Source organism: Cataglyphis hispanica, chromosome 3, assembly GCF_021464435.1.
Source record: "Cataglyphis hispanica isolate Lineage 1 chromosome 3, ULB_Chis1_1.0, whole genome shotgun sequence".
Lineage (NCBI taxonomy): Eukaryota > Metazoa > Arthropoda > Insecta > Hymenoptera > Formicidae > Cataglyphis > Cataglyphis hispanica.
The window spans coordinates 11,598,553-11,626,468 of NC_065956.1; the positions used below are offsets into that span (position 1 = coordinate 11,598,553).

General features: G+C 34.5%; 1 protein-coding gene and 1 long non-coding RNA gene across 5 annotated transcripts in view; one reads left to right on the forward strand and one right to left on the reverse strand.

The window, feature by feature from the left end:
- The window catches only part of LOC126859328 (uncharacterized), an 88,488-nt gene extending 62,660 nt beyond the window's left edge, over positions 1 to 25,828 (forward strand). The window contains exons 4-5 of the long non-coding RNA XR_007688797.1: positions 21,346 to 21,503; positions 25,533 to 25,828. This is a non-coding gene — a long non-coding RNA (uncharacterized LOC126859328). The remainder of the gene's footprint in view (positions 1 to 21,345; positions 21,504 to 25,532) is intronic.
- On the reverse strand, positions 656 to 27,657 carry LOC126859241 (uncharacterized abhydrolase domain-containing protein DDB_G0269086-like). Of its 4 annotated transcripts, XM_050610316.1 has the most exons (12): positions 27,332 to 27,656; positions 14,013 to 14,051; positions 12,057 to 12,281; positions 11,415 to 11,503; positions 10,768 to 11,057; positions 6,824 to 6,862; positions 6,181 to 6,225; positions 5,601 to 6,095; positions 4,738 to 4,807; positions 3,352 to 3,567; positions 2,613 to 2,853; positions 656 to 2,279 (listed from the first exon to the last, which is right to left on the reverse strand). In XM_050610316.1, exons 1-12 carry the CDS (start codon positions 27,404 to 27,406, stop codon positions 2,103 to 2,105), a joined length of 2,001 nt encoding a protein of 666 aa, XP_050466273.1. In that variant the 5' UTR covers positions 27,407 to 27,656; the 3' UTR covers positions 656 to 2,102. The 4 variants fall into 4 exon arrangements, with proteins under 4 accessions (XP_050466273.1, XP_050466275.1, XP_050466274.1 ...); XM_050610318.1 differs by lacking the exon at positions 12,057 to 12,281 and having other exon boundaries at positions 27,332 to 27,657; XM_050610317.1 differs by lacking the exon at positions 6,824 to 6,862.
- Between the last annotated feature and the right edge of the window lie 259 nt (positions 27,658 to 27,916).

Consider the following 27,916-nt stretch of genomic DNA (forward strand, 5'->3'; position numbering starts at 1 on the left):
CACACATATTTAACCTCGTTTTTGCTTTGAAGCCGTGTCGGGGCTTCCTTTGAGTCAAACGCGGTTTGACCCACTTCGGCCTGATCGTCCTCGACAGAGACCGAAATGTTCCCCGTATGTTTATACACGCGATGCGAAAAACATCCGCGAAAATTCCAAGCACTTGACACGAGCGAGACACGACGAATGAAGTTTACGAGCAGCCGCGATTTACTACTTCCGAACACGTCGTTTCCTCGTGAGACGCTCCATCCAAGTCGATTATTTGGCGGGTGAACGATTGCGAGTTTCTCAAAAGGATGTTGACTCGGATGAATCAACAAACTTGAAAATGAGATTCTCTTGTTTACTTGAGAATTTTTAAAATTTCGTTTCTTGAAGGATTAAAATGTTAGTGTTTTAAATTTATAATTGCAATTTCTTTTATTTTTTATTGAATTGTGATAATAATGATTGATATAATTTATGATAATTATTGAAATTGTGAAAATGATCGCAATATAGAAAATTGTCAAATGATCAAAAATATTTTAAAATTATATATCATATAATACATATGTTCGTTATAATAATTTTAATTTTATTTTATATTAATTGTTAATATTTTATTAATTGTGAGTTATGCGAGGTAAAATCAATTTATCATTACTAAACATTAACATTTACAATCTTTATTGTTTTTAATCATAAAGAAAATAGGCATTGCGTGAATATACATTGCGTGTTGCATCCAATTACTAGTGTGCGCATTAAATATAGCAATAAATTAAATATTGATAAAACCGTTACTTATTAAGTTCTTATTTACTTTTTTATTTTTTTTTTTTTATACATAGCACACAACGATGTCGATTATTTCTAGTATATTATGCAATTTTATTTATGTATAATTTTAAATTCGAGTCTCTTATAGCAGAAAACAGCAAGAAATTTTCTGGAATAAAAGGATAATAAGAGTATATTTTATGTTTTTTTTGTATCGAAAAAATCTATATCATCAGTTTTGTTTTATTGTGTCAATGGCATATGGAAATTTTATAATAAAAAGTTTATGCCGTCAAATTTATGCCGGATTTTGTTAATTAAAGAATTGGTTTCACACATTACACACATTCTGTGTTTCGCACAATTTTTTTTTCACAACGCTTCTAGCGAAAAAGATAAGACTTCTCACCAGCTTTATGTGTGTTAAATCAGGGCGAACTCCATATTAATTACTTACATTATTACCACACACTCTCTTTTATAATAAATATTATTTTTTATAATAAATATAATACACTAGGGATAAAGTGAGGGCTGCCATTTCTGAGCAACGGGGAGTCACGAGATGGACGTTAATTATCTATCAACGTGCTCGCGCGCGCTCGATTATTTCCGGAATCCTCGTTCTTCCGAATCGATTGCTCGGACAATCGCAGTCAAATCAATTTCATGGTTGAAGCTGGAAGCTGTTACTGTAAAAATAAACGACGAAGCTAGCTCGACTGCTCGAATGAACGGCTAAAATTCGTCGCGATATTTCTACCCAAATATTATCCGAGACTATAAACGAATCATCATCACCCCACTACCGGCAGACCAACGGAAATCGATCAGACTCATGTCAGACTCGATCTACGGTTTGCCGCTCTCCGATATGAGATAATATGAAAGGTATATGGTCAGTAATGAAATAAATTCGCGCAGATGACACGAGACCACAAACGAGTCTCCAATCCTTCTGAAATTAGTTGAAAATAATCGTCGGAATTTCTATAGTTTTAGACTCTCATATCGATCTACGCGAATTATACCTTAATACGATTAACGTAACGCAATAAAATAGCGAAATAAAATTCACAACGAAATGTGTATTAATGGAACGTGAAATATGTATTTAATGAAAAAATAAAAATAAAAGAGATCAGATTAGATATTATAAAAAAATTTAATTAAGGTTTCTTCATTACCGTCACCGATATCGGATATCTACGATGATGACGGCTTAAATAATGTTTGCGGAAATGACAGAGAAAGGTGCTTTAAATCTTAGCATTTAATAATGACGATAAAGGAACGTGGTCCATCGACGTTGCAAGTCCGAATCGAGCGGACTCCAATTACGCATCCTGATCACCCCATTCGAATTCCTCGCCAGAAGTGACCTCCTCAATCTGCGGTTCATCTTCGACTGCCATCGGCCCCGTTTGCGACTTGCTTTCAGCCCCTTCTGGCTCCTCGATGAACGGTCTTTCCTCCAAGTGTTCCTCTTCTTCGGGAACATTCTCTTCCTCAATCTGAAAGGCGGATCCCTTGCGATTTAACTCATTCGACGGGTCTCTTCAACTATCGATTCTTGAATAAGCTCAAATCATAATTCTTTCTCGACAGAAATTCACCGACGTATACACATAAATATATTTGATTAAAAAAATTAATATTTTTTCAAAAAAATATAAGCGCTTAAGATTATGTAATCTTAAAAAATGCCTGCAATGTTACAAATATATACATTTTGATATTGTTAAAATTTATGACTTAGAATTTTATGCATTGAATATACAATATAAATTGACGATATTTAAAAGAAAGTAGAGAATATTTTTAGTGTGCTTTCAATGACTACTTACTCTTGTTTCGTCATCTGTGATAACATCGCAGGGCTTTTCCTCTTTTTCCTGATTAGTTATCTCGCCAGGATCCACTGGATCTTCGGCGCCGCTGACATCGTTAAGCTCGCTAGCTGGAAGTTGCGCGGTATCCGCCTCTTCCTGCTCCTGTTTCTGCTTTTGAATTTCTTCGAGATGTTCCTCGACTATCAGCCGTTCTTGCTCTTGTATGAGTGCTTCGAGCTTCTCCTGGTTGATTAATCTGTCGATAGAAAGCAACATAACGAAGTAGACGTAGTTAGTAATATGATATATAAACATAATAGAATAAACATAATAAAAAAGCTCCCATAAGTGACGAAACTTGCCCCTGAGTAATAGTAAAAATAAAAAAAGAAATTAAAATCATACAAATTAAAGAAAAAAATGTGCCCTAAATATATATATATATAATATTTTCTTTAGCACATTCTAAATAAAAATTTGCATAATTTACGAAGTAGACGTAGTTAGTAATATGATATATAAACATAATAGAATAAACATAATAGAAAATATTGATAAATTATGCAAATTTTTATTTAGAATGTGCTAAAGAAAATATTTATATATATATATATATATATATATATATATATATATATTTAGGGCACATTTTTTTCTTTAATTTGTATGATTTTAATTTCTTTTTTTATTTTTACTATTACTCAGGGGCAAGTTTCGTCACTTATGGGAGCTTTTTTCAAATAATGGAACACACCTCTCCCCCTCTTCTATTCTCTCTGTTTCTTCGCGTTCCGCTTGTAGCTTCGCCTCTTCCGCCTTCCTTTCGACTTCCTGTCGTTCGGTCTCCAGTATCTCGCCAAGCTCGGCCTTCCGTTCTTGTGCAAGTTGCAGTGCCTCCCACGCTTTTCTCTCTTCCATTTCGAGCTGCAGGCGTTCCTCCTCTGCAGCTTTCCGTCTCTCCTCTTCCGACCTTCCCAAATGAAATTATTTGCATTTCGACGAAACGAATACCAGAATGTAACAAATGTCAGGATAGAATATAAGTAAGATCATTTACACAAAAAAATTGGAAATTTGTATCTTTGTATTAATTTGAAATCTAAATTATATACACATACTTGATGAAAAAAGATTATAATATTTCTATACTTAATTTGATCTTATTTGATTTAATTTAGATTTGATTTACTCAATTAATATTGTCGTAAATTTAATTTTTTAATAAAGTGCATATATATATATTTGGAAAAGTCTTAAGTTCACACAAAATTTTGTCTCGCCTCTATAATCTCTCAATATATATAAAATTATATGTATTTTTTTCTGCGTTAAAGTTATGCAGATTCATGATGAATCTCGTTAAAGATGATGCGGGAAAAATAACGTGCAACTAAACCACGAGTTATATTTAAATTTGCTAATTAAGAGGAATTACGTTAGAGTATGTGTGTATGAAGAAAGTTATCTGACAATTATTTTTTAATGAAACTCGCATTTCAGATTTTATGCGCATTTCTCGCATATTTTGCGCAAAATAAGATTTTAAATTTTAAACTACATGAATGCAAACATTTTTTTATTTTAACATGCATATGATCTGTGGATAGTTTATTTTTGTAAAAATCTTCTATCAAACACTTTTACAGCATTCCCATAGGATTGTAATTATCACCGAGGTGACATATTAGTATTATTAAATTGAAATTAAAATATTGCTAAAAAAGTAATAATTTTATAATTATAATAATAATAATAGATCAAAATTTAATAATAATATTAATAAAATAAATTTTTTTATTCTACATCTTTAAAAATAATAAGCAAGTACGAAAAAACGCACGTTAATTGTTTATTATTTATTTTATATATATCTAAAATAGACTTTAAAAGCAAAGTTACATTTTTAATAATTGATTATTATATCAAATCATTTCGGATTAACCCATGATCTCTAGATCGAATGAAGATCAGGAATTTGACATTTCGGAATTACATATATAGTGGATTATTTGGCTGAGTTCAATGCTAATGTTATGTAAAATGTTATCCCGCATCTATATATTGATGTTTAATTTATACGATTGACACATTCGCAATGTGTTTAATTGATATATATCACTCTTAAACAAAAATGACTTACTGCGCTTCTCGAGCTACTTTAGCAAGGTACTCCTCAGCTCTTCTTATGGCATCTTCTTTCTCTTTTTTTACTGCAACAAAAATGATTTAATTAGAATCTCGATGATAAAGACAAACACGATGCACAACGTATATTTAATCATTTTAAATAATTTTATCAGAATTTTATGTATATTTATTTTATACATCTGTCAATTTTAATAAATTTATTCGAAAAATGTTAAAATAATTTTTTTCAATAAATTTATTAAAATTGACAGATGTATAAGATGAATATACATAAAATTCTGATAAAATTCTTTTCAATAAGTATTGAAATTTTGATTATAAAATTAATTTTGATTATTTTGTATAATCCAAAACTTTTACAATTTTTTTATTACAATTTATTAAATAAATTAAAATAAGAGAAAATTATATAATCTTTTATTCGAATGGGAAAGCTGATACTGTCAGAGAGAATTTCGAAATTGAATTCAATTTATATCTAAAGATGCACTATGAATGCGATTGTTTATACTTCACGAGTAAATCTGTTTCTAATATCGATCTTATAACTATGTAAAGTAATTTTGTCGAAGAGGATGACATATACGCTATTCCGCAAGATCATGTCGACATCGTATTCTTATAAGGAAGACATTTATCACGAAAACGAACAATAGGATTCTGGACAATATCTAAACTAAACACATTTATCCTCGTGCAGTCGATACGAATAGATGCTGTTAATAGTGATACAAGTTAACGATCGACCTTTGCCTACGCCAAAAGATGTAGTTCGAAGTTCGCGTGACAAGCTCGTTTCCGACCATCGAAATAGAATATTTCCGGTCCAATATTGATCGAGAAATATCAACGTACCTTGTTCGAGCTTTTTCTCTTTCGCTTCGTCACTTACAGCCTCCGCACTTTCGATCGGCGCATTTTCCGTGATTGGTTCCGCCGGCGCTTCCGATTCTGCTAGAATTTCGGGTTCCGGTTCTTTTACTGATTCCTGTACAGGCTCAGACTCTGGTTCTTTTGCCGATTCCTGTACTGGCTCGGGTTCTGGTTCTTTTACTGGTTCTACTTTCTCAATGGGTTTAACTTCCGGCGTAGGTTCTGGTTTAGGCTCGGCCGCTTTCGCGGATTTTGTCGGTTTTGCAGATTTCGAACTTTTCACTGGTTTCACAGACGTCTGTTCGGGTTCCGTTTGCGGTTCTGCCACCGATTCCGGTTCTTTTGCGAGTTCCGATACGGGTTCGGCTGCTTTTATCGGCTCTAATTCTGGTTCACGTGTCGGTTCTGGTTCCTTCTCCGGCTCCGATTGCTTTTTTGATTTCTTCTCCGATTTTGCTTCCGATTCCGGAACGGGAGCTATGATGTGTACAAGCTGAACGTGAACGAGGGATGACACGAAAGATGATTGATATGAATTTTGCGATTTTTCGCGGAGACTTACTTATTTTCTGTTCTTGGGCCACCGGTTCGATGCCTAATGCGCGTGCTAAAAATTGTCAGAAGACGTGAGACATGGAGGATATAAGAAGAAAGGGGCACAGTAGAACATCAATCAAACTATGACGGAAAAATACAAGGATGATGATTGCAATTTGAATCTTATTTGAGTTAGTGGGAAACTTAATCCTACCGAGATTAAATTGATTGAAGTCCTTTGAATTGATTAGAAATTTTGATATATGAACTTATCAAATAGATACATTTTGTATAATATATTCTGAATATATTTACGAGAGAGGGATATATATTTTTACACCTTATATAGGTTCTATATAAATATTAATTATTTGAATATTAAATAATTTTGTTATTAAAAATTAATAATGTAATTTTTTTTATGTCGAACAAACATAATAATGTTGAATTCTTTTTGCATACAATTTTGATAAATAAGATATGAAATTATAGAGTGGTAAAATTCTGAAGATAGTGATTGTATGTTGCATTTTCAATAATAATTATGACATAAAGTTTATTTCTTTCTTAAAACGTCCCCACAATCACGTTTGTCTACAATGCAAGTTCTACTGCACTTTATCTTTTTATTATTCGCAAGAAAGATTACTTTGTGTGTGCCTACTGACCCTTTCGCATCTCTCGTTCTGTCATTGGTTGACGGGGGCCTGTAGGGTACATGAAACGTAAAGAATCGATTAATGACAAAGGATTCTTTCGGATCTCATTAATTGAACTTAAGAAAGCGACAGAAAACTATACTACGAATATTATACGACATTATGTAGAAAACAATTACTATGATTATTATACATATATCGATATGAAAGACAAGTGATGAAACACACATTAGTTAATTACAGATCACATAGAATAGAAATACATATAGCAATACGCGCTTTTATGTACATACTTGGTAATAAATTTTATGTACACGTATGCAGCGAATATTACAATAAATAATTAGTCATTAACGAGATGGAAGCATTTTAAGGATTAAGGATGAATCATTAGGCTTATTTTCGATGACGCGGAATTATCGCATACGTCGATATTTTAATGTCAATGAAATCGATAATTAATGAGATTACAATTCTCGTTTTTTTTCTCGTGAAAATGATTATGATTATCATTGAGTCACGGTTCGAATTAGCGTGACATATGATTAAAGATCACACTCGATATATCTAGCGGTAGACTTGCCAGATTTCTGTCTCTGAAACCAAATGGTTATATGAAAAGAATATTTTACTACTAAATTATACGGTTAAATAAATTTTACATATTCCAATTCTTTTTAATTATGTAATATTTTATTAACGTAAATTTGCATTGTTGAATCAAATTTTGCGTTGCATCAAAATTCAAGAGTTTAATTAATATTAAACGTATCTTGATTTTTTTTAAATAGTTTCTATTGAAGTTTATATTCAAAGAAATATATTATAGATTTCGTTTATATTTAAACATGCTTTAAAGCATATTTTAAAGAAACCTTAGAAATGTAACAAGATACACGCACAATTTTATTCGACAAAATATATTTCTTTTTAATTATTTTTAATCGATTCCACAAAAAGTGAATTTCAGAGGCAAAACGATGTCGTTGATTAAACTACGAAGCACACGAAGAAAAGCTTACCTCGAAAACAGTGCATTCATTCTTGTTACGCAGCTCGCCTACTATTTCCATTACTTTCTCGTGCAAAGTAAAGTAATTAATTTGCGAACTTCCGCTTCTCTATCAAATATTATTATATTAATCGTCTCTTTTTTTCACTATCTCGCGAATATGGAATAGAAGGAACAGGAGTTACAAAATCGAAACAGTAATGGACATCACGATGCAATTCGAGCAACATTAAGTTAGCGTCAACATTTTTAATTTTGTTTTTCTTTTTTATTATTAAACACATACGAGTTTCACGTTTTTTTCTTGTACCAATTTAATCAGTTTCTCTTTTTTTATCTCTTTCTCCGTATTCCTTCTCTCGAGTTTGTTTCACTTCACAGATCGCATCGATTGAATACGAACGTTTCGATAGTCGCGATGATTTTATTCGCTCGTCGCAATTTCATTAAAGTCCATCGAATAAAAATCGAATGAAAGATGCTCAGAAAATACAGCACGTTCTATGATTATTGCGAATAACGGCACATTGGAGTTTAATGAAGTGGTCGACGAGCGCATGACCAGAATAGAAGAAAGTAAAAATAAAAAAGAGTGAAGACGGATATTAGATTTTTTTCAATCGTGATTAATCCAGCAAACGCGTACGGTAAAATAATTCCGCTCTAACAATAAGAGGATTTTTGCCAGGCTTACGAACCGAATATAAAAATATATAAAAAAAGCTGAAACAGATAATATTTTAAAACTAAAATTTTTTTCTCTCAATTGCAGTGATTAAACTCAATAGCGAAAATAAAATATTAATTGATATTAAAATTGAATAAAATTATTCCAGCAGATAAATTGATATATATTTGCGTAGTTCCTGTGCAATAAAAGTATTTTATAAAATAAAGTTTTATTTGAAAAAAATAAAAGTTTACAATTTAATCCAATCTCTCACATAGAGACGAAATTATATTTGTATCTATTCAATTTAGTTTTGCTGCGAAATAAAATTTTATTATTTTTTCTATCGTTATTTTTTTACATATTTTTTCTTTGATTAATTTAGAATAAGAAATGTTACTTCTTCATGTAAATTGAATCGAGCGCCATATTATTATTAAAACTTTCATCTTTTATACTTTAATGATGCAAAATCCATTTACAATTAATTGAAAAATTAATTCTTAAAAAAAAAGATGGTTGCTTTTCCGGTTCGTAGTCCTGGCTTTCTCATGTCACATAATGCCTATCGTTCTATCCTTCCACGTGCGGACGCGCCACTTCCGGAACGCAAAAGTGATGATATCGGCCACAGTTCGTTCGATGATGAATGACGAAGTCACTCTTCGGTAGCGGCCACCGTCTCTTCCTCGTCTTCGCTCTTTTTGCTCGGCTTCTCATACAGCTCCGGCACCTTCTCTCTCCAACCTTTGCCTGAAACGTTCAAAAAAGCCGCACTGCTTCCTATCTGCCATTTGCTCTTTTATTCGCGAGCGTCACAAAATTCTGCTTTCGGCGAGCGATCCCAGTCGCCTGATTTCGCCAGGAGTCCCCTTCGTGTAAATGTCTTGCTCTCTCTCGTTCCTTCGTTTCTTTTGATTTTTTGGCTCTTGGTTTTTTTTTTTTTTTTGTTACTGTATCGTTACGTTTTGCGCTGTGCTTTTCGGTTGCCCGATACCGCAAAAATAGCAATACGTCTGCTGGCTTGTAAAAAATTGTAAACCGCCGCCGTATCGATGAATCGGTATAATCGATGATTGAATCTACCATTCCGGAAAAAACATGAGTCGATCTTTTTACAAATAAATGGAAAGATTTATTATATTTTCTCGATAAAATTATTCCTTAAAATTGAAGATATACTATTTGTTTTATCTTATTTTTAATAATTTTTATGAAAAGAATACTAATAATAAAATTTAAAAATTAACAAAATTACATGCTCTTTCCGTGAAGATTGATTCAATTGTTCTTTTTGTGTAATGATAATAATAATAATAATAATAATAATAATAATAATAAAAACGCGCTATTGCAATCGATATCGAAAACATTTTACAGAGTAGTTACAAAAATGCGGGGTACGGGAAAAGTGGGTGTGTACGATTGCGCTTTTGTACGATTAGACACAATACTATCGAACAATAATGCAGCCACGACAAAAAAAGACGTATATACAAAAAGAAAATAATAAGGAAAGATCAACTGTTGTGTGACTATAACAAGAAAACAGCAAAAATACCAGAAAAACACACGTGCTCGTCAGCACAAACAAAAGTTCTCAGACAGTGTGAAACCAAAAGGTGTCAGCCAATCTAAAAAGAGGGGTAAAAAAAGTAGAGAAACGAGAGGGCGGGGGCGGTGGAACGAAAAAAAAAAAAAAAAGTAGACAAAAAGAGAGTTGCACACAACGGCGTCGTGGGGCCGTCTTTTATTTTCCCAAATCTATCTAAAAAATAGTGTATTTTTTTTTTTTCGAACTACGAGATCGTGGTGTAGCTGTTTTTTCCAGATCTTTTCTTAATTGAAATGTTTTTCCCATGGACGTGACATAAATTTCTATGAAAAATAATCTTTTCGATATTTTTTTATTTTTTACGCAAAAATATACGATTTTAATTCTACTCAACAAAATTTTAAGTAATCTAAATAATATTATAATCGAAAATACAATATTATCAGTATGAGAGAAAGCTCTCTCTCTCTCTCGCTCAATTTTAAAAAATTCTTTGCTACGCCACTTTCTCGTTAGTCTCGTGCCCCTAACTATGTGTTTCGTGTATATCGTACGGTGTCTCGTCAAAACGGGACCGTCCTCGAACGACGTTTTGCTCTTGAAGAGAAATCTCTTCAAGACCAAAGCGAGGATCGCAATATGGTCCTCATCTTCGTTAATTTCGTTATCATCGTCACTCATTGTCGTCGTCGCCGTCATTGTGATGAATTACTCACAGGCAGTCGCGGCCGCCTGACGATTCTTGCTATAGTAGCTGAGGAAGTTGACGTCGTTACGCACGTCGAACGGTCGTAGGTCCGCGATCTTGACGTACGGCTTCCTGATAGATTGTGGCTTGCCAGCGACATATTTGATGCACGCCGTGGTGCCGAAGGCGCCCCGGTCAGGTATCTCGTACCAGTTCAGGTGTTCTACCTGCTTCTTTGCGTTGTTGCGGCCGCTGAGCAACCGGCGAACATAATCGTGGCTGCGCATACGTTCTGGGATGATCTCTTCGGCAAAGTCGCTGGAAAATGTGAGAAAAGATCGCTAGTTATCTGGACGCGAAAGTGACGAGCGCTTTATTCCGTGATTCGGAAGTTCCCGGAAATTGTGCAAAATTGTGCTTACTTTAGAACGGATGCAACAAATCTCGTGACAAGCAAAGAAAAAAGGATATTTGTATTTTTATCTCCGAATCGCAGAATTATTTTAATAATTCTTGTATTTCTCAGGATATGTCGAGATATAATTTATATTATTAAGGCAGAGGATTAGACATGAATTTTTTTGGCAATTAAATTGATCTCTAGGGATTTCTATAATAAATTTTGATTAATTTAGTCATTTAATTAAATGCACATTATATTCTTTTTGTCAATACCTTGCCGTCGCCCTTGGCACAAACACATGTACCCGTCGAAGAAGGGAATCCACTTTCGCGCGAATCTCCCTCGCCTCATCATCAAAAAACTATGAAAAAACATATGTAACATGTTATTATATAAACGAACCGCTTAATCTTTTGCATGTAACATAATCATGATAATTTGAAAATGAAATTTTTAAAAGTTGGAGATAAAATTTTATTAATTTTTATTATTCCTCAGATTTAATATAATTTTTTTACAGAGAGAAATTAATTGAAATGTATGATTCAAGAAAATTTTTATCCATTCTTTCGGTTCGCTATAATCACTTAAAAATTTATCTATTATACGGAGAAGATGAACATCTCGATCATTGCAATGCTCGATGCGATTCCATTAGCGATGTTCGATGTATCACGATGATGACGATGATAACGATGTCGATAATGATGAGAATGTCGATGATGATTCATTCTTGAACGAATGACGATGTCTTATCACGTGTTCTTATGATTATGATGTTAGGCCAGTTTAGGCCGGAAAAAGAAAGAGAAACAGAGAGAGAAAAAAAGAGAGAGAGAGAGAGAGGAGAGAAAAAGAGAAAGAGAGAGGAGAGAAAATGAGAGTGATCAGACTGAATCATATGCCAGACTTACTATGCTGTCTCGAGAGTTTAGGTACTCTTCGATGTAGGATTTGGTAGACGATCTTGGTAGGTCACGTATCCTGTTGAGCTCGGCTGCGAGGATGCTAGGTCGCACGCGCGCCCGCACCCTTATCGGTACCATCGCGCCGGAATAATACACATGATGGACCGGTGAATGGATTATGGTGACGAGCCTCTTGTGTGCCACGTATGGCATGTAAGGAACGCTCCTCCACTGGAGGCAACGAACGTTTCGTTTTTACTAATCGCCCGGCAGCGGCGAGCTGCGAAGCGGATTGCTCGGTACAAGATACCAGGCGATCATCGCGTTTGGTGACGGTTTACAGAATACATCTAATGTAAATGTTAATTTGTAGACTATCGTCGAAGACGTGCAGAATTTGGGAAAGCAAATGTTTATGATTTCAATAATTTTTAAAATAGAGCCCGGACAATATTTAATCTGAGGCATGGTTGCTGAAATATTCTCGGTTGTTGAAAATAAAAAACTCAGGACAATAGTGTTTTCTATTAAAATCGAAATTGGAAGAAGGTCTATTATCAAAATAAATTTCTAAATTTTAATAACGTATTGCAAAATTTCTATTGTACGAATCAAAATTTAATTCATCGTATTATATTTGTATATCAAAGATTTACAATTAATAAAGTTTCTATTCTAAAAGATTAAAAAATAAATATTTTATTAATATTTATGAAATATTTTTTTATATTGATATAAATTATCGTTTGACAAAAATTACCGTCACCAAAAGCTTGACAATAGCAAAGCGTAGCGTTCGATGAAAATCTCCAGTTAGGAGCAGACAACATGATCGACACGTAAACAACACAGAAAAGGTTTCAATGATTAATTATATTAGCGAGCGCACAATGTTAAGTTTGGTGTGTCAATGAAGAGCATGACAGCGAAAATTAATCAATTTGTTACATTACCTTAAATTACGTGCGATACCGTGAAGACGAATATTACTGCGATGAAGTAACGCTTTAGGATTAGTAAACTTCGAAATCGGTAATTAATTAAAAGCACGAGACGATGTAAGAACGCCAAAGCGTGTCATTACGTCTATTTCAAGAACCTTTCCATAAATTACCGGCAAGTTTTGCATAACATCCTGTTGCCGTTGAAGCAATAATACGCAATATATATATATATATATATATATATATATATATATACATATATGGCTGATTATATATAAAGATGATATGAATATATAAATATATAATTTTATATATTACATATTATTAAATAAGATGTCAAGTATTGTCATCGAACGCAAGCAAATCAAACGATCGATCGTCATTTCCTTTAATTAATAGATTGAGAGTCTCAAATTATGAGTTTCAGAAATCTAAAATTATATAACCTACAAAAACTACACTTAATTATAAAACATTATTAAACATTTTATAATTTTTTACATATTAATCGACTTTATTAATTTTTAAATACATTTTTGTAATTATTTGAAAAAGGAAAATCTAATCGATCTGTTTATAAAATCGTGTGTAAAGATGCCAGTCGATGCCAGATGTCGATGATAATAAACTATGATTAATTCTATTTATGATTCAGAGTAATCCTGAAATTTTGAAACAATCTCTGAAAAATTCTTATTTGTGTTTGAATGAAACTTTCAACAAAATCTCAAAATTTAATTGAATTGCAACTACTGAATTTACAAAGCGGGAACAACCGAATAAAGACGTGTCACTTGTTTGCTTTTTTAATAAAAAATAATAGAAATTAATTTGCTACACTCGATGTGCTGGCTATGAGCATCTGTTTGCATAATTCCGATACAAAATTAAGACAAGCCGGACGCGATGCAAAAATCAGAATCGACGATCGCACCTATTGCATTCGTAGTGATGAAAAAGCAACCGATTATTCGCAATGCACTTCAATCATAATACAACAACAGATGAAAGTACCTACCTGAATGATGCTGGATAGCGGTATGATGATGGGTCGATCCTGCACGATCGCGCGTTCATGAGGGTAGCGATGTGTTTCAATCATTTTTTAAAATTTTTTATCCATTGAAATCCAACGATGAAGGCGTCGATGGCGACGATGACGGCGGTGACGACGATGGCGAGGAACGAGGAGTAGTCATTTGTGAGAGGCAGAATAAATAGAAAGAAGAAGAACAACACTCGGTTAGTGACTCAGGTGGCGTGTATCGCTCCTTTTCTTCTTCGTCCCGTTTTTTTTTTCTTCGCTATTTCGTTTGCCTCGCGTTTGCTTAACGCTCTTTCGTTGAGTTTCGAGAGGGTTGATGAGAAGGGATAAACAGAAGGGGCGTTGAAGGAAGAAAAAGAGAGAAAGGGGCGCAGAAAATCTCGTATGCCGCGAAGAGTCTTTTTTCGTGATGTTTGAGATACCGACTTGGCCAATTGTCGCGTTGTGTGTCTATCTAGATGATGAACGACGAATGATGATGACAACGACAGTGACGATGATAATATTGATGATGATGATAATGTGTCGTTGTTAGTCACGATTAATAGAGCTCGCTTCATCTTGCGAGAAGAAAACAACTATGTAGAAAGCGGCTCTTTATAATGTCCTGCGATGATACATAGATAAGAATAATTTTTTTTTCAGCATAATTTCAAGATAATAATTCTTAATAAATTAAACTTTTCAGAATTATAAGGCTTTATTAATTGATATACAGGCGCTATGATGTTTGAATTACTGCCGATATGATTCTTTACGAGAAGAATTTACATTTCAAAAGTTGACGAATATAATTTATTTTATATTCGTTGATATAGAATTTTAATTTAATCAAATCTTTGTCAATATTAACGAGAGTAGATAACGCGAGAAACTTCTAAAGAAAATTCTAAATTAAATTTTATTATTTCTTATATTATCATTCCATATTCTTCTTTTATTGCATTCAAATAGTATTTATTTGAATATTAAGCGATTTATCCACAAAAAATATTTCTTTATTTGTAATATTTCTTTATTGTATTAATCACATTTTTCATTTCCCGAGATTATAGATTGTCTTGCAATAGAGCAATACATATCTCGTAAGATGACGCATGTTCGTAGAAACATCGGGATGACACAAAACTTTTCGATTAACACTCACTAAACTAAGGATATGATTCATGAAAAACGCTTATTTAGCTCGAAAAATTAAAACATTCCCAAAGGAAAAAAGGAGAATCTGCAAGTTAGGAGAAGGCATTATTAGGGACTAAATATATAATTAAACACAAACAGTTGCACAGTCCGCGAGATTTAGAATTTTTGCAGGCGACTTCCGATTCGCGATTAAATATCGACAAGAATCGATAAAATATTTATGTATATAAAATTGACACAAATCTTTTCAATATTATTTCATGCAATTTATTGCGATGATTGCTACAATTTTTTGCGCTACCCATAAAGTGCAGAAAGTTTGAAGGAATTCAAAATTCAAGATTTACAAATTGGAATATACATAGATTTTTGCAAATAAATCGAGAACCACCTGCAATGCGTATCGCTTATATCGATTGAACTAAACTCAATTAAAATGCCAACACAATAAATATAGCTTGTTGATCTCGATATTATATAGCGCGACTAGCTTTTAGTATCTTTCTAAATGCAGCATGATTTATCACCAGTTCGGATTACGGTAAAAGCGATAAATCGAGTGATAATGGTTTAAAAATATCAGAATCGTTTTCCTGCCGATCCATTGAAGAACATTTTGAAGCGCAAAAAATTTCTTTTTTTTCCCAAATACTTTTTTTTTCAAAGAAAATCAAGCGTACAAAATTGACGCGAAGACAAAAGAGAATCCTATACCGGCGAGCGACAGAAAAACGATATTCCAATTTCATCAATACCGACGACCGATCCAAACTAAAATTTCCATTTGAAACTTTCCGATTCTCAAATTATAAGTTTTCATTTTTTATATATCAAATGAGATTAAATCGTAATGTAATCGTAAATTAAACCATAAATGATATCTGTGGAAAAATACACTTATGTGTGTGATTCGATGTTTTTATGTATTTTTATCATTGCTGTCATTGGATCTAACTTTACAATCCTGAGAGACAGAATCTCCGACGTAAGATTTAACTTTGTAATTTTTGTTCTTCTTGCACCAGCCATTTTTATTAATACCAAAAAGCGCGATGTGTGTGGCGTTTGCGAGTTTGTATTTGCATTTCTACACATTTTTAAATATGTAAAACAGACGCCGAAAAGAGTGATATTGCAAAAAATTTGGCTCGTGGCGTTTCACATCGAAAATGAATTATTTATATCCGATACAATATCCTTGATATCTCTCGCCGATGTATAGGTAATTTCAAAAGTCGTCGGGATAGATGAAGATGGAAATGCGATCGACGGGGGCGGGGAGGAGAGAGCAATTTTAGACTCGATAAGAGTAATGGCGATAGGTGGTGCCGCCGGGCAGACGACCGGAACTCGTAGACTCGTAAGAGGAGCGATAGCTTCCGGGACCGCCGCCGGATGATGTTCTGGTCGATCTCTCGGTCGAATACGAGCCGTACGGACCGCTCTCCCTCTTGACGACGCTCTCCTGGGTGTAGCTGCTCCTCTGGGGACGGCTGCTGTACGGATCCGTACTGGACGAGCTGCTCGAGTTGGTGTACGAATAGCTGTACTGCTCTTGGGCCGACCTCACCCCGGCTTCCGGATAGTCGCGGACCACGTAATGGCGAGGCGTCTACGGATTCGGGGTTAGATCAAGGTCAACGAGACATGGAGGAAAACAGGCTCGCCTCTGGAAAACGGCGCGGCGTCTCCGTCGACGAGTCCCGGCTCGATCGTTACATCCGGCACATCCGGATTTACTCTGCCGTATTACACGATGAAAACCGCAAGGTGCAAAGTAATCCACTTTAACACGTTAACATTACATGAATTATTATAATGTCATCGTGTTTATTCGTTCATTTATTCATATATACAAGAGCTTATCAATGTAAAAAAATTGTAAATATATAAAAGAAGATTATTATCTTGGCAAAATTATAATATTAGCATTATATTTACTGAAGTTCTATTACTGCGATTTATTTCATGAGATATAAATTTCTACAGATTTTTTCATTCCTTCAAATCTTTCAGAGTGTGGATGTTTGTATAAAAGTAACATATGTATATATGCCAGGCATTATTTATCTCAGGACGACTCTCATAGTTTTCCATCCGCGAGCCACTAATGGATTTTCGAATCCGGAAATAGAGGTTGTGAAATTTAAAGATCCTGATCATATTAGAGATATCGTGATTGATTTATTCGGTCGGAGAATAGATTGAAAATGTCAAGGCATCGATAAGATTTAAGTTATACGAAATGTAGAGCTCTCTCTTTGAAAATTAAATTTCAAATAAAGTAAAGCTTTTAAAGTAAAGCTATTCTTCATTCAATTTAAAATAGATTTACTTTGAAATATACTGAGATATGTATTTGAGATATAGACAACATATATATGTGTGTGTGTGTGTGTATTTATTTATTTATTTAATTACTTATTGATAAAGATATTTAATATTAAAAATATCAATCGAAAGTTGGCTTTATAGAATTCATAGAAAAGATGATAGTTTGTTTACTAATTCAGGAACATTTTATATAAATTTTTATTAGTTATATTTCTGTAGGCACTATATATTTTTTTCAGGCACTTAGCTTTGCCATAAATTTCTCTTTTCTTTTTCTTTCGCACGCTTCATGATGAAATACTCATGTTCTCAAAATATCATTTGGCTCTGTTCTCCGGCCGATAGAGGAGAGAGGCGTGGAAGGTGGGAGACGGACGGACAGGTGCACCGCTGCATCGTCTGGCTTGACGTTGACCATAACTACTTGCGGATAATTAATCCGCGGCGCGGCGAGTGATGTACTCGTTTTATTCTAAAAGAGTGATTTGCAAAGCTATTTTTCTAAGAGGATGTTCGACCAACAATGTCGTCCAGATGGCCGGCTGGGCTCGCGGCCAGATAAGGAAAAAGTCTGGCGAGATCCAGACTACGCTGAAATCCAACGTTTCGTTGGACTTTCATGAGCACGATTAATCCTTCGCTGTGTGTTATCTCGCGAGACATTCATTATTTCGCGTCAGCTGAACGAGTTCCCACCATTTGTAGTTTGAACTCCGCGATGTATAATGAAAATTTTTGAAAATATAATAAACGAGTCAATTTTTTTTCACGCTGGAGATATGATGTCTCTTTCTAAGATGATACAAATCTATTTTAATTGTATACATATTTAATTAATTAATTAATTTCACATCGCTCGCATGATTCTGATAAGTCAACGAAACAATCGCGAGTTACAATGCAAAGGATTAACAAACTCAAGAGAAAAGAAAAGGGAATCGTATTAAATGCCGAGGAAGATACATGAGGATGAATAATTTACTTTCCTACATAGAGGCAAAAGTATGATGGATCTCAGCAACATGTTCACGCTAATAACATGTCAATGTATCTGTAGACACACAACGTGCGGGCCAACTATAAACGCAGAGCGGTATATAACGTATGTAATTTTTAATAATGTCTCCTTGCTGAAATATTCAGAACACTTCGAGTGTTGGGCAACGAATGTGCGCCCTTGCCAAAAAACGCGTAGGTAATATTACGAATGTACGTATGTATGTGTGTGTGTGTGTGTGTGTGTGTGTAACGTAACGTGTATGTATGTGTAGACATCTGTCCCGCCACGTGTGCACTCGGTGTCTCGTTTCGAATCTTCTTCGAGCGCGAAACTTTGTGGCGGATTGCGCGTTCACGCTTCATTGAATTTAATTACGGTTAAATTGGACTCGCTCGATTAATCGAATACGTTCTCTCCCACGATTGTGTTTGGCACGGAAAAGAATTTAACTCCAGATTCGCGTGCGATACAAAACTCCGTTAATTTGACAACGAACGGAATCGAAGAGCGGCGAATAAATAAAATGACTTTAAATTGTAGTCAAACTGTAAATAGGGGTCTTTTTTTTATTCAAATTTATAAGAGTGTGTGAAGAATGTGATTTTTTATATCTTATTAAATATCATAGGGAAATTAGTTCTCTTCTTTTCTTTCTCCCTTACACGCATAATCGTAAAACCTCTCTATATTTTCCAGAAAGATTACTCGATCAGTTTATAATGCGACTTTAAAAATTAATGTCACACAATTTAGTGAGTACCACGTATAAGTAGTTAAAATTATCGGAAGGATTTGCAAGTTAGAGTTATATAAATGTGATAGCAGATAATTAGAATTCGTACGACTTCTTTCATATTGCTTGTTATATGTTATTATTGTTTAGTAATTATTAGATATATCAATTTATCTTTTTTTTATTTAATCCATAATAATAGAAGATGAAAGAAAGATATAGGTATGTTTAATCGGGACTTGATATAACCGCGCGTGATTACACTAGGTACGAAGGAATGAATTAAATCCTCATTTAATTAATCTAGGTTACAGTCTTGCGACAGATCTGATGAAATCGTCTCTATAAAATGACATTATAACTTTATTGATTTCATCTTATACACGTGTGAATATGTGACTATGCGCACAATGTTCGTGTTCGTGAAAAAAAAAAAAAAAAAAAATATAATCAAGATTCAGTTGAATAATCCAAAAAACGAGAGGCATGGAAATGCGTATATAATACGGAATGCATTGGAACGAAAAGAACGGAATCCTACAAGCGATTTTATATTGCGATCGCAATCGTTTATACTAGTAGGTTGAAAGAGAGAATTTTCGAGATAGTCGTTTTTTTTTTTTCAAGATTTATTACGAGAGATTTGAGATCTGCGCGTTTTCAGGCGCGTCAATCCTTCCATGAAAAAGAGCAAACTGCAAGAATTTTCGCGCCGTGAATCCACGTCAAGAACTGCAAATGAAAGATGTATTTTATTATTTTTACAAACATTTAGAGGGAAAGAGTCGCTGACAATTTTTGAAGGCTCGAAATGATCAATGTACGAACGTAAAGATACCTTTCTCATTACATCCAGAAAATCCATAATTCTTAATAAAATAAAATAAACTAACCCAAGAAATTCTTAAGAGGATAGAAATTAAACAATCCACTGAAAATATTTTTCTATAAAAATTGATTGGTTAAGCCTAACGATCTAATCCGCTATTGACACATCGAAGCACAAAATAAATAGAGCAAATATAATGTTACGCGCGTAACCGTTATCCGAAATTTATATTTAATATCATCATTATAATGCGATTATCCCCACTTTGTCTCTATATCGTAAAAATAAAGCGGAGACATTTATGCGAAGAATATAACGTATGTCCCACAAATATCAATCAATTAATATTAATTGCATCTTTCTTTTCGAGAAGGGAGTCGACAAAGTATTCTCTCTCTCTCTCTCTCTCTCTCGCTCTCTCTTTCTTTTCGTACGTCGTTAGAATCGATACCAGGATGGCGTATGGAGAGCCATCAGGATCCTGGTGCGACCAGTGGCGGGCGTGGTGGCATGTTTGATCCTGCTAGACGGCCGTGCGAGTACACCCTTTTCGAAGACGTGGCCGCGGGTGGCCAGTTCAGCAGCGGCATCCAGACCGACTTTCGACACGGCACCGCCGTCGACCAGTTGACGGATATGATCGTCCTTGGCGGCATCCTTGCCGCGCACCACGCCCTCCTTCTCCGGCAGGGTAGCGTACTGATAGAATTCCTTACGCGGATCCTGTTTCTTGCGGCCCCAGACGGTGAACGGTTCCGGCACCAACGACGGTCGCGGTACGAACGGCACCTTCTCCCACGGGAAGTAGTCCTGCTTCTTGGTTTCCGTCTGCAAATTTGTGCCCGATAAACGACCCGTCAGGATCACGAATCGTCAAGCCATTAAACATCAATCGAGGCGATTATCAGTTATTCAGAGTCTTCGAGTTTCTCTCGATCCGCAGAGCAATTCCATTGGGATCGCGCAAAGTCTTGGTTTTTTTTTTTTTTTGATTTTTTTGATTTTTTCTTTTTTGAAAATGATACTTCCCGAATTCGTCGAAGAGTGTTGCTCACCGACGTCTCTTTGAGCTTCCACACCACTCTTCCACTACTGCCACGCCTGTTCTCTTTGCTAAACCGCGACCGTCGTCGTGGTACCGCTCGTGTTCTCCTCGATGTCCCATTCGGTGGATTTAGATTAGAATCATGATTAATTCTGTGCTTAGCTTTCTCCTCGATATTATTGAATATATCCGTACAATCAGAACTGAATTTTCTTTTTTCAGATCACGGAATAAGACAGCTTTGAGAGATTATCGAAAACGACGCGCGCAGCGTGAATCAAAGTACTGAAATAGAAGAGATGACTACTCGCCCGAAACTGTTCTCAGGTCGACAAGTAAAAGAAGTTACCTCCGAAAAGACGATGATTGAGAGAGAAACGGTGAAATAAAGAATTATTTACTTCGAAAACATTTAATAATTTGTTGAAAAATTTATTAAGATAATAATATTTTCCGAATAAATATAATTTTTTTCTTTATATCGCATATAATATTGATGCCATTCAAAAAATAATAAGTCCTATTTATAAGATTCGTTTAAAGATATTTAAAAATTATTTTAGAATAAAAGAGAAGGAATCGTAATAGAATTTTCATTAATAAAATTGTCAATATTGTGTGCGTTTTACGAGTACTACTTTTAGCTATTTTTTAAGCCATCTATTTTTTATAAGGAAAATGTTATTGAAAAAATGTCGAGAGAAGATCGAAAAATTTTGTTACTTCTCGAACGAAACTTAACGCTGGCATGTTTTTTTTACACGAAAATAAATAGAGTGAACGGTGGCCTCCCGAGAGCTTGATAGACAAGCCACTCATAATCACCTCCGCAAATTCCCAAAATGCTGACCATTATTAGAATAATGTCAGACGTGCATTTATGCGCATAAAGATAACAGAAACATGTCGTGTGTTTTTCTATTAAAATTAGCTCTTGGCTTATTATCGTTTATTTGGCAATCATCAACATAATATGATGTATATGTGTTACAAGTATATTAAAATGCTGATTCAAATATACATCTTCTTATACATCATCAATCTTAATTCAGATTTTATTCAAATTTCTCCATGACACTAATAGTCAATAATTAAAACCTCGATAAAAAAAGATGTGAGTGCTAGAAATACAGCATTTAATATTGTATATGTAGAAGCTTATATATGTAGAAATTTATATCATTTGAGTTTTTTCAGTGTGTTATATATTTCTGAATTTAAAAATTTCAATTTAAAAATATGATATAAATTATTTTGTTCATACTAGTTAACACTAAAACATCTAATTAAATATTTTTATCTTGTTTCTTTATTACAGAATATGACATAAAAATGTGTTTCAATAGCATTTGAAAATAATTGAAGGATTGAGAAGTAGAACATCTTCTAAGAGTTTTCCTTTTTTTGCGATACCGCACTTGAAAAGAAAAAAAGACTGATATCGAAATTCTATGTCAATGTTTTTTTATTCTTTCGGTCCTTTTTAATGTTAAAAAAATAAAAGTAAAGACCCTTTAAAGTAGAGATAAAAAAAACTTAATCTTTCGTCCCGTATTCTGCGAGTCGTAAGGACGTCGTCATAAGCTATCGCGTTTATCCCGTAAATCCCGATATAGACTTGCGAGATAGATATTCATATAAGAAATGTGCATCGATATAAAGTCGAAACGAATTAAAGGAGTCTCGAGAGAAATTTTCTAACATAAATAAAGAGTGCGTCTCCCTCTAAAAATTAGCCTCTATACCTTTCGACTTGACGCTTACTTACGAATTATACACCGTCAAATAGCAAAGATAAAAACAAAAAGGCACATTAAGATGAAAGATTATAATTTTTGAGAAGTTTCATAAAAATTAAAACACTTAGTTTTTAATAAAAACCGCTCGTTTTTATACAAACTTTTAAAAATTTTACCGATGCACATTTTCACAGATGATTATTTTTATATCATAATTACATAATTTTTTTTCTCGCTGCCAAGGTATATCTGAATTAAGATGATTATATCTTATATTGGGAATTTCGGAGGCGGATTATTTTGATATTGATTCAACACGTGTTCCATGAAGATACGAGGAGACGACGCCTCGCACAGATGTATTCGCGTCGGCTGGCGTTGGTGGGCGCGTATATGAATTCTCACGTCGACGAAATCTGACGGTGGGCGTCAGCGTCGCGCCGTCGGTGCGTCTAAATTAGGGCAGAGTAACGCAACACCGATTCTCTCCCCTCGAGAACGCGTAGCACGACGGCAAATATCTTAATAATCATCGTACGATCTGGAATGCGATCTTCGCGTCACTATAGAAGGTCGAATTGCTCTTCATTTTCAAACGAATCGAAGCATCACCATATATACCTTATATCAAGGTCATTTCGAATCGATTTCTATACATAAGCGTATTTGATTCGACACCCTTAATTTTTTATATTTATTTATTTTTTCGCTTTAATTATAATATCTCTTATCGTGATTATTGTATATTATAATTGTAGTTATATATAATTCCATATATATGACTATATATTGGTAAATTCTAATCGCAATTTAGAATAATTACGATGTTATTGCAATTAAAGTGTTATTATTGTAATATAATTTCAATCGTGAAACCGGCAAAATAGCGTTTGGCAAGATAGCATTATAGGACGCAAATTATTAAGAATCTAAAAATCATAGCATTTATCTGAAAAATTTGAATGAATAATGTTGGCAGTGTCTATCTCCTTAATTTTGCCTTTTACGGACGATGACATTAAACAGTCATTAATTCTGCGAAACGTAGTCGTTTCTAATCTTTATAAATAGACGTGTATTAAGCACGAGCAACTCTCTCTCTCTCTCTCTCTCTCTTTCTTCTCTTCGTGCCAATACTAAGCAAAGCGAATCGCTGTATGGCAATCTGACTCTATAACTTGAACCCACGAAACGCAAACATGAATCTGAGGAGCTTCGCGTAATTCGCGCCGCTAAAACAGGCGTGCAGAACAGAAAAAAAAGCAGGATAAGGTTCGACGCAGGAACCATCCAACATCAGAAAATCCAAAATCATTATAAATAGAGCTGCCGGAGGGCAGAGAATTACAGAACGGAAGCTATTCATAGCGTTGCAGCAATTTTCCGGGACTTCGCGACGTTAAACTTAGATACCGCGTGACCCAGCGAATCTCGGATCTCAGATCCACCGGCAGAAAAATGAATTTGGCCGACTCGATTCGAGTCAAGCCCTGTGAGCAGGACTCGATAGAATATACGTATATCAGAGATTATCGAATTATGTCCGAGAAAGAGTTGCAATTTGAAATGCAACAAGTTTGATTTTAGCTGCCAAAATATCTGTAATGTCACAGAATTTGACGAAGACAATGATCGATTCGTATTCTATATTCTTCGAATCGTGAAATTTATAACCCTTGATATTTGACGAGCGAAAATACATAAAGTAAAATAATTCGTAATTGAAATTTGTGATTATTAAGATTATTCGTGAATAATTTCATCTTGAATTTTGAATAGTTATTCATTTTTTATTTGTATTGCTCATAAAATCATATATAACACAAAATGCTTTATTTATTTTTGTAAATTTTTATATAACTAGCAATAAGATGTCATTTTTTTTATTTAGATTGAGAGTAATTCTTAAGAACGTTTCATAATTTCAAACAGTAATTATTAATAATTATTGTGACTGTCCCTTCTTTTCCTCTATTTTCCAGATATAAAAGATTTTAGTTTAACAATGACGAGTTGAGAATTGAGCACAGTCTTCAGGCGTGCAATTTCCTTTGCAAGAACATCCTTCTGTCAACTACGTGCCATTTATTTCGCACTGTCTTCGGTTGCTTATCGTCGGACCGGTGATGAATGGCAATCCCGAAAGTTAACCCAGATTCTCAAGTCTCTTAATAATTCTAGCTATGCCTAAGAGAGATTTCTAATCAGATAGCAATGGAATAGAATCTCTATCGAGTAAAATTAATGACTATAAAATAAAACTTTTGAGTCTTCCTTAAAAGATATTTCTTAAAGTTTTGCGAATTTTTATTATGATAATTGAAATAAAAACTAAATCAATTAATAATGAATTAACAATATTTTCTTAATAATGTTTTTCATGAAAACATAATTTCTTTAAGATTTCAAATAAGAAATTTTAAAAAATATTATAATAATATTCTCTTTCTCTGCTTTCATCCGTTTGTCGTAACGTCATTCAATTAATTTAATTCAACATCAATTAAAAAAACATCAAGTATTTATCGATGGTTAGAAACATATGTTGTTGCGCGGATTCTGCAAAATGTTCATGAACAATTCTCACAACAGATCGAGTTGCGATTAACATAAACGATGTGCAGTGAGTCCTATTGTGCACACACATAATTGTTTCCCTAATTATTTCAGGGTGGACATGGACAACATTTATGGACCAAGAGATCTAATGTGCTATCCCTTGAATTTATCAAGAGTAGTCATATGTAACACGAAAACAAAAACAAATTACAAGGATAAATCACAAGCCCTACGCGAGAAAGATCCTGGAAGGATCCATTATTTACTCGTGGATTCAGGAGTTTATGATTATTTAGAAAAAAATTATTTAGAAAAAAAAACACAACAAAGAAACCGAGAAACATTCACCGAATTCTATCAAGAATTTGTGTTTTACGGAATTGAATCGCGAGCTCCATGAAACTGTGTTGTGCAAATATGATGAGAATAATAGTTTCGTGAGAATCTTTGTGTCTATTCTTCTGGAATGTTTCCGAAAACTCCCTCCCGTATCCCTCTGTATCCTTTCAACTTTCTCCGGCCGGAAAGTTCAACCCTTCACCGTTCTCCGGGACACCGAGTGCACGTTCTCTTGAGTACAGGAGCAGTAGTAGTAGCTGTAGTAGTAATAGTAGTAGTAGTAATAGTAGTAATAGTAGTAATAGTAATGGTAGCAGTAATCTGGTAGTATAGTGCTAGTATAGTAGTAGTAGTAGTAGTGATAAACACAGTGGTCGGAGTGAAGTGTGGAAGTCAAGATCTGTCTCGGTGATGATTTTGACAAGTTGCGACGTCGAGCTCGACGACGAACAGCAGCGACGAGGATTCTCATGGGATCCTCGAGGAGGACGGAGAATGTTTGGATTCATCGAGGTCGTGTTTCCGGTCGCGCCCCTCGCTCTCTGTCGTCGATCGACCTCGTCGACGAATCAAGTGCCAAGTTCTCAATTCTCGCTTCGTTCGCACCGCGACGTCTCACGGCATGTCGGTCGCGACCGCAGCAAAATCGCGACCGACCAAATGCAGGTCAACGTTGTTATACTTTGCTCTATGTGACTCATCTTCTCGGCGATATTATAATTTTTAAATTAAATGAATGTATTCGATGTTATTCTCACTTTTTTTTTTATTGAGATCTCTATGTATTCTTCTCAGAGATATTTATAAAATTATTAAGCTTAAAACTTGATCACTGTTTTGAAAGTTGAATATTCGATAATGATAGAAAAATAAAAAAAAAAAGAAAACAGAAAAATTTTATCGTCACACACGTCGACATGATGGATTAAGAGTTAATAAGCATTTTTCCCGGCATTCACATATTTCGCTTTATTTTCGAAAAGCTATTTTATATATATAGTCTGTGATTGACATTAAGAGACTGCGGATAAGACATATAAAAAATCATTAAAAGATTGTTTAATTAATATCGGTTGTTTTCAATGCTTATCATCTTTTAATATCGATCGTTATTTAATATCCGATTCGACTCTAATTGATTTTCAACTTTTACTTCGATTAATTTTTCACGTAATTGCTGCTAGCAATCTTAAATATCATTCTTGCTTTATTACTAAAGATCACGAAATGTGGCATATTTTATTTCACAAAATGTAAATCAACAAAACATTTTAAATTTTGAACACTAATCAAAGACGAGTGAAATCTTTGACATAAAGAATGATCGATGTACCGAATGCATAAATCGACCGGTGAGACGTCGGCGCGATCCAGCGAGATCATACGGGGGGTTGATGTCTGACTGCTACAAGGTACGAGGGGTTGTTATTTCCTGTCGCAAACGGGGCTCTCTCTCTTTCTCGACGTTAGTACCACGTTTAGCAAAAAACATTATTAAGACATTTCCAGTTCGCTCTCTCTTGGCGTAAGGAAATAAAAAAAAAAATTGCAGAATCTCTCAGAATACTGACCGTAACGCTGTAGGAAGAGACGAGCGGCCGCGAGTAGGGTCGCCGAGTCGTATAGAAGTCGCTCTCGTAAACCATAGTTGTAGCTGTTCGGCTTGCCTGGTCTACTCTCGAAGTTTTTTTTCGGATGCTTGACTAGTTTGTCGAGGAGTCAGGTTCTCGCACTTGAGCTCTCTCAACGGACGTGTCGTATTTTCGTGCGCGCGTACGAGGGGGTAGGATACGCGACGACGATGCGATCGCGATGAAGGTTCGTATGTTTCTGCCAGGTTCTGCTTCCCCGACTGCCGACACCGCTTCTTCTTCGTCTTCTTCGTCTTCGTCCGGTCTCTCCTCTCCTCAATGTCCCTCTTCGACCGCCTCGTCACCACGACTCATACGAGAATATTGCGTCACTCTTGTGGTCCTCTTCGAGAGAGCCGATGCATCCGCGAAAAAAATAGATTCGTGTTAAGGTTGCAGGCGGCTACTTTAACACGTCAATGAAACCCTTATCTTTTATAATCAGGATAGGCGAAATCATTCCAAATACATCTCAAATATGTCTTTTGTTTGGGAATAAGAAAAGCGGAGGAATAAAGTATTAAT